Source organism: Manihot esculenta, chromosome 18 (genome assembly GCF_001659605.2).
Source record: "Manihot esculenta cultivar AM560-2 chromosome 18, M.esculenta_v8, whole genome shotgun sequence".
NCBI classification, from domain to species: domain Eukaryota; kingdom Viridiplantae; phylum Streptophyta; class Magnoliopsida; order Malpighiales; family Euphorbiaceae; genus Manihot; species Manihot esculenta.
The window spans coordinates 9,697,752-9,705,761 of NC_035178.2; the positions used below are offsets into that span (position 1 = coordinate 9,697,752).

Consider the following 8,010-nt stretch of genomic DNA (forward strand, 5'->3'; position numbering starts at 1 on the left):
TTTTTATGATTAAAACCGAACCGAACCGAAATAAATAAAATTTCTGAAATTAAAAATCGAATCGAACCGAATTTAATAAAAAATCAAACTGAATTTTGAAATTAATTCAGTTCGATCGATTTTTTCGATACTCACCTCTAACCCAACCAAATTCCAATAAATTATAAAATGTCCATTTCACAATTAAAAGATTATCAAATTTCACAACCTTACTAGAATTGGACAGCTTCAACTATAAATAGAAGTGCTTTGATCATACTCGTAAAGTATAACTTGCTTAATTCTTTAAAGATGGCTACACTAGCTAGAAAGGAAGGAGACGTTTTCCGTCCACTAGCAAACTTTCCTCCTAGTGTTTGGGGTTATAGTTTTGCCAAATTTTCATTTTTAGATCCTGTGAGTATCTTCACCACCTCTTTTTCTCTTTCAACTATATATTTATTTCCATTGCAATTTCTTATAAACTATTTCATCAAAATATGGGGATTGAAAATATGAGAACTCCTATTTAAATTTACAGGGCAATATAATATGTATTTAACCGCTAAATCTGAATTAGACCAGACGATATATATATTTTAAAAGGAATTAACGATATAGAAATTTGAACCTGAATCTACGAGATAAATTATATGCTTTTTATCATTAGATCAAACTAATCGAGTAATATATATTTTTACTGTTGGACCAAATCAAACTAAATTTAAAGATTGGAATATGAGGAGTTAAACCTAGGAGATAAGTAATATGATTTTAGTTACTAAACTAAATTAGGTTAAATTTTATTAAGATATTCTTGTTATATATCACTATTAAATGTTAAGCTTTAGAGAATTAAAATAACGATTATAAAATTATTATCTTAATACTACTAACACAATCATTTTAAATTATTATAAAAAAATATATTTTTTATTAAATATAATAATATATTTCAATTAAAAATATTTATTTTTAATAAAATTATAAATTTAGCCATATTTTTTATTTGTTATAAAATAATAAATCATTATTTTATGTTTATCGGCCAATACTAATACAACAGATTTTAAAATATTATTATTAAAATATGATTATAATTAAAATAATAATTTATTATTGTTATCTTAAATCTATTTTTATAATAGTGTATTGATGGCAAGGTGAAATTGGATGTATTATGTATTGGTATGGCTCATTGCGTCAGGGCTTAGTAAGTATTTTTCATATGATATATTAGAAACTATAGCAGAAAATTCCCATTTATTGATTCAAGGCCTAGAAAATTTTGGGCAGTAAAATGGACATTCTCCGCTATCCAAATTTCTAGGTCCGACACACAGGAGAATTCATTTTCAATACTCCGAGAAGGTATTGTTAGAAAAGGCAGCCACAAATTCAAAGAAATATTCTTTTCTGCACAGTAAAATAGATTTTGAAAGGTACCATGATGGAAGATAAGAATAATTTTATTAAAATTAGACCAAGACAAAACCTAATAGTTTAATGTTCCTCTCAGACACAACCCTTGTCCTAAGATGTATATGCATAATGGGATTTTGTTTTCATGTGACAGGAATATGAACTACAGACCAAAGAAGTGGAACTGCTCAAACAAGAAGTGAATATTTTAATGCAGTATGCAAAAAAGTTAACCGATAAAATTGAGTTTATCAACTTATTATATCGTCTTGGTGTGTCGTATCATTTTGAAAATGAAATTGAAGAACAGTTAAATCATATCTTCAGTATGCTTCCTGATCTTCTTGTTGAAAATGATTATGACCTCCACACTCTGGCTCTTCTATTTCAAGTTCTCAGACAATATGGATACAAGATGCCTTGTGGTAAGTATAATAATTTCTTGTTTACCATAATGTCTTTGAAATTTAAACAAGAGTAACGAGTATAATGAATGATCAATTATTATATATGAATCATCAGATGTGTTTGAAAAATTCAAGGACAGCGATGGAGCTTTCAAGAAAACAATCTGCAGTGATGTGAAAGGACTCCTTAGTTTATATGAAGCCACCTTTCTGAGCGTGCATGGAGAAGATATTTTAGACGAAGCCCTTGTTTTTACAAGGCAAAATTTGGAAACCTTAGTTGCTCAATCAAGCCCTCCTCTAGCAGAACGTATAAGGAATGCTCTTGTGCGACCATTCCACCAAGGCATAGAGAGACTAGAGGCTCGACAATACATTTCTTTCTACGAAGGAGATGAGTCTCGCAATGAAACTCTCCTCAAATTTGCAAAGTTGGATTTCAATCGACTGCAACTCTTGTACAAACAAGAGCTAGCCATCCTCTCCAGGTAAGTGATAATCAAACTGTCGAAAAATGATAATAAAAAATAGTTAATTGAATGTAATCTTACATTTCAGCTGGTGGAAAGACTTGAATCTTGTAGAGAAGCTTCCTTATATAAGAGACAGAATCGTAGAAGTTTATCTGTGGGCAATTGGAGCCCATTTTGAGCCTGAATATGCTCTTGCTCGACTGATGATCACCAAGTATGGAAAGATGGTGTCTGTGGTAGATGATACGTATGATGCTTATGGAACAATTGATGAACTCCAACGTTTTACAGATTCATTTCAGAGGTTTGATAAAGAAAATAATGATAGCTATAACTAATTAATTAATTTGTATATATATATATATATATAATTTGGCTGATCAAATTTTATTTTCCTTGAAAAAAAAAATCTAGATGCAATGCTGATGCTATTGATGAGGTGCCAGAATATATGAAAGTTATTTACAAGAGTCTCTTGAAGCTCTTTGATGAAACTGAAAGTACTGACGATGAAGAAATGTCCTATAGAACCTCTTATGCAAAAGAGAGGGTAAGATTTGTCCACCAATCTTTTCATCAATTATAAAATCAATATCTTAAGATTATATTAAGATAATATTTTACTAATAATTTAAATAAATTACTAATTTGATGAATTATTATTATATAATTGATGCATTACTTTTTTATGTTATTATTAGTTCAAAGAACTTACAAGAGGATACCTTCTTGAGGCAAAGTGGTTCAATAATGGGTATGTGCCATCAATGAGAGACTACATAGAAAATGGATTAATCACAAGCACTTACAGTGTACTTCCATCAGCTTCCTTCATCGGAATAGAAAAGGTTGTCGGAACTAAGGAGTATCACTGGTTGGAAACTAATCCTAAAATCGTTGTAGCTTCCAAGTTAATTTGTCGTTTGATGGACGACGTTACCACTCGAGAGGTATAATTTACTTTTTATAATTTAATTTTGTTTGAGATAGAATTAATTTGTTAACATTTGAAGGACGAGCAAAGGAGAGGACATTGTGCTTCAAGCGTAGAGTGCTACATGAAAGAACATGGAGTATCAGAAAAGGAAGCAATTGGAGAAATTCAGAAAATGTGTGAAAATGCATGGAAGGACATGAACGAAGCATGCATGAAGCCAACTGCTGTCCCAAGGGCTCTTCTCAAGTATTATGTAAACCTTGCAAGAGTGATTGATTTTGTTTACAAGTACATGGATTCCTACACATATGCTTCCAGTCTCAAACAGGACATTTCCTCATTGTTTCTTGGGCAACTGCCCATGTAAACATCCACTGCTGCTTTTCATCTGGGTCCCTAATGCCTAATGGGATTTAATTAAATAGGCTAGATTTTGTGAAATTTGTTTGTTGTTTGGTGTTTCAAGTTTGGAGTCATGGTCTTTTTGCTTTGTTTGAAGTTGATGGTTAGAGTTTCTCAGTTGCTATGCATTCGAAGCTTGTATCAGGTTTTCTTACCTAATATGATTGGAATAGATTGAACTTGTTTTATGAAGTTTTTCTGATTCTTTATTATTAACAAATGAAAAAGTTTTAGAAGAATTCAGTCTATTATGAACTTAAGAGATCCCATCTAATTTATTTTATGAAGAGATGTACTTACTTGTGCCTTGAATTTATGGTGGATTAAGTCCAAATAAGTTTTTCCCTTAATAATAATAACTAATATGATTTAATTTTTAAAAACCAGTATAATATAATATCTGGCCAAAAGAAAAAAAAAATCTAGAACGTAATAAACGAAATCTAATAAAACTCATAGTTTAATTTTTTTTAAAAAAATAAAAATAATTTACTTTTTAAAATTTTATTTTGTTAACAAAATAGTTAAAATTTATTATTATATTATAATAATTTATTTTTTATAGTAATTAAGTTCTTTTAATTTTAATATTTATAATAATTTAGTCATTATAATTTTAATATTTACAATAATTTAATTTTTTCAATTTAAATTAATGTATTTAATTTGTGACTAACTAACTATAAATAAGATATATTATTAACAAAAGTAAAACTCTTATTTACTATAAAAAAATAAAGGAATAATTTTTTTTTGAATGAAAATTAAAGATTAAAATAGTAAAACTGACACATCTCATATTTATTCAGATACATTTATCACCAGACTAAATCTGTAAGTGTTAAAAAAAAGTAAATTTTAAAGACTATAATATAAATTACCCAAAATATAACATGTCTAGCCATACACTCAACCTAATTCTCAAAATATTAAATGAAAAAAATATAAAATAATTTTAGAATTTTTTTCAAATCGTATAAAATTTAAAAAATGTAAAAATTATATTTGCTCTAAAAATATTTTTAAATTCAAAGTGTTTTGAATTTTTATACAAAATTTAGGTTAAGTGTTGAACCTGTCAACTTTATAAAAATACATAGATTATGGTTGAATATAGCCATTTATATGCGGGAATCTTCTTGCATATTATTTATAAAAAAATATTAAAAATAATTAATAATTAAAATTATTATTAAAAATAGATAAATTTATTATTTTAAAATTATTTTTATTTTTTTAAATGGATAAATATGAAAAAAATATTTAAATAAATAATTATTTAAGAAAAATTATATAAAATTATTATAATGAAATTATATATTTTTAAAATTTTTATTAATTATTTTATTAAATTGTGAGTTAAAAAATTTAGAATTTCAATGATAATAAAAATACGTTCAAATTTCATAACATCATGTTTGTAAGAATTTTAAAAGGTAAATCTATTAAAAAATATTTTAAAAATGTAATAAAATTTATATATTTTAGACTTTATTTTTTATAAAAAATATTTCTTAATATCATTAATAAAAACTGCTGACTTAATAATATTAAGATAATAATTTAAAATTATTTAAACAATTATATTTTTTTATTATATATAATAATATATTTTAATAAAAATTTATTATATATTCAATAAAATTATAATTTTAGCTATATTTGTTATTCGTTATTAAAAATAATTAAATTATTATTTTATATTTAACAGCGAAAAATAAATATAACAGTAAATAATTATTATTCACTTATTATTCCAGCTAAAATATATAAAATAATAAATTAAAACCGTTATTTTAAATCTATTTTTATAATAGTGTAATTTTAATCTCAAATATTTTAAATTAGATTACATGAATTTTTAATTAATTATTTTATATAATATGTAAAACGCTTAAACCCCACAAAACTTTATATATATTCTAAAAAATATAGGGATTTTTTTGATATTTATGTTCATAAAATTAACAAATATCATCATTGATGAAGGATTTCTCTCAAACTTCACAAGCTTGAATTAGCACTTCTCTTTATTTTGAAGTTTAATCTTTTTATCTTTTATTTTTGGAAAATGATGAAAGAGAAAAAAAAATTTGCAAAAATTTAATGAAAATAAGTCTAATTAATTTTTGGGTGAGAATTATATAAATTGAATTTAAAGTTTTAATCTAATATAATCTTTATTTTTTAATAATAAAATTTATTTTGAAATTTTACAAATTATTTACTATGTCTATATATTTTTTAATTTTTTATATTAATTAAAATATTAAATTTTTAATATTTCAAATTAAAAAGTAATATTTGATTATATTTTTAAAGGCCAATTGTTTAGCTCTTGTAATTTTTTAAAAATTACAAAGTAGTCATTACTGTGAAAATATAATTGAATTATCATTGTTGTATTAAACCATAATAACTAAATCATTGAAATGAATAAATTATATAGACTAAATTATAAATGAAATGATAAGATCCTATAGACAATGGTCTAATTTATTAATTTTGAAATTATAAAAACTAAATAATTTAATTTTAAAAATACATAGAGTAATTTTAAGTTTCATTAAATTATAAAAATTATATCATTGTTTGTTTCCGTTGATATTTTTTTTATGACGAAATCAGTAAGGAAATTATGAGAAGAAATGAATAGTTTTTTTTTTAAACTAAAGAATAGTTGTTAATGATTGTGAATTTGTTGAAAGAATAAAATGGGAAAAAAAAAATGGAGAGTAAGAAGCCTATAGTCAATGACAGCTTGTCTTTTTCTTGTTTTAAGAGCTTGTGTTTCATTATTGGTAATATTTTTTGATGTCTAAAATGGCTAGATTTGATTCTATATAATAGGGTTAAAAATATTATATTTTATTTTTAAATTAAAAATACTTTTAAATTATTATTAAAAGATTTTTTATTTAAAAAATAATTAATATTATTAAAAAATTTAGAAAAAATTTAACCGAATCAAATCCAAACTAACCTCAGCATATTACCGATTACATCCAACCTACTGCCTGAAGCTTTAAGTGAAAAAAAGTAGAGAACATCATAATCAATAAAGAGACAGAGTTTAAAAGCTCCAATCAAAAAGTAAGATTAGAACGTAAGATAGCTACCCTGTTAAAGTAATGAGCGACTAAATTAACTTATTTTCTAATTTAGAACAATATCTAGCTGGATTCATATGATAATAAAATATGACAATCGCAAATTATTTAGCCAAACTCATACCGATCTTTAGGGGAGGGAAGGACAGCATCAGGATCAAACTGAACATTTTGCATATGTTTGTCACAAAGCCACAGGATTTATTCCTTTAGAGCTAAGGCCTCCACTAAGAAAATGGGTAGTAGAGACTCAAGGTAACCTGTTAAACCCATACAAAAACAACTATTGGCATTTCGTAATACTGCTGAATATGAGGAGAATCCTTATTCCATACTTAAGTTAGGCATTCTGCCAATCTTTTAAGAAATGTAGACCTAAACTTACAATATCCTCTGGAGTAGAAGAGTTATTATTCCATAGGAGCCAATTCCTTTTAGACCATATACTCTATGCAACAACACAAACCTGCTCCCTATACTTTGGATTAGAGTATTGCCAAAGAAAGTAAAAGAACTCAACACTATCAATCGGAGTAGTAGGTAGAGAGATTCTCAAAATCTGCCAACATCTAAAAGCCTGGGGACAATGTGCAAAAATGTGACTTGTACTCTCCTCTTCTATACAATAAAAGTATCTCCCTGCAACATCAAGTGATTTTTGTCTTAGTTTGACTCTAGTTGGCAATATATCTCAAAACACTCTCCACATGACATTCTTAATCTTTGGAGGAATGTGGAGATTCCATAACTTTTTACATTCTCCAGGATAGGCAAAATTGGGCTTTTTACATTTTCAAGTTGAAAAAAAAAAAAATATCTCACTTTAAAAGTGCGGTAGAACTTACCGCACTCTTTAAATTCAGTAAGAAATAAAAATTTTTAAAAAAATTACATTACCACACTTTAAAAGTGCGGTACTGTGAACAATTTAAAATGCGGAATTTCGCATTTTAAAATTTAATTTTTATTTAATTAATTATTATATTATATTTTATTAATTTAATTTATTTAATTATATATTAAATTTATATGAATATAATTATAAAAATTATATTAATATTATTATAAATATTAATTATATTATTTTATTTTTAATATAACATTATATTTTCATATTTATCATTTTATTTTATTATTTTTATTATTATTAAATTTTTAAAAAATTATATAACTAACTACACCTAAAAAAAAATTAGACTTTTTACTATTTTAAAATTTAAAAAAAAAAATAAAAGCTGTTATTGTTTCAAAAATTAAATACTTATAAATTAATTGTAATG

At 24.9% G+C, this 8,010-nt stretch overlaps 1 protein-coding gene across 1 annotated transcript; it reads left to right on the top strand.

Annotated features, from left to right (window-relative positions):
- Positions 1-1,575: 1,575 nt before the first annotated feature.
- Positions 1,576-3,812, top strand: LOC110607984 (probable terpene synthase 6). The gene is made up of 6 exons (XM_021747165.2): positions 1,576-1,826; positions 1,924-2,296; positions 2,367-2,585; positions 2,696-2,831; positions 2,983-3,231; positions 3,295-3,812. Exons 1-6 carry the CDS (start codon positions 1,613-1,615, stop codon positions 3,583-3,585), a joined length of 1,482 nt encoding a protein of 493 aa, XP_021602857.2. The 5' UTR covers positions 1,576-1,612; the 3' UTR covers positions 3,586-3,812.
- The last annotated feature ends 4,198 nt before the right edge of the window (positions 3,813-8,010 follow it).

Bases quoted from the DNA above. Each gene is read 5' to 3' on its own strand.
- LOC110607984 (XM_021747165.2), top strand. From the start codon at position 1,613: ATGCAGTATGCAAAAAAGTTAACCGATAAAATTGAGTTTATCAACTTA. The intron at 2,832-2,982 runs GTAAGATTTGTC...TGTTATTATTAG, and splicing joins CCTCTTATGCAAAAGAGAGG to TTCAAAGAACTTACAAGAGG. The intron at 3,232-3,294 runs GTATAATTTACT...TAACATTTGAAG, and splicing joins ACGACGTTACCACTCGAGAG to GACGAGCAAAGGAGAGGACA.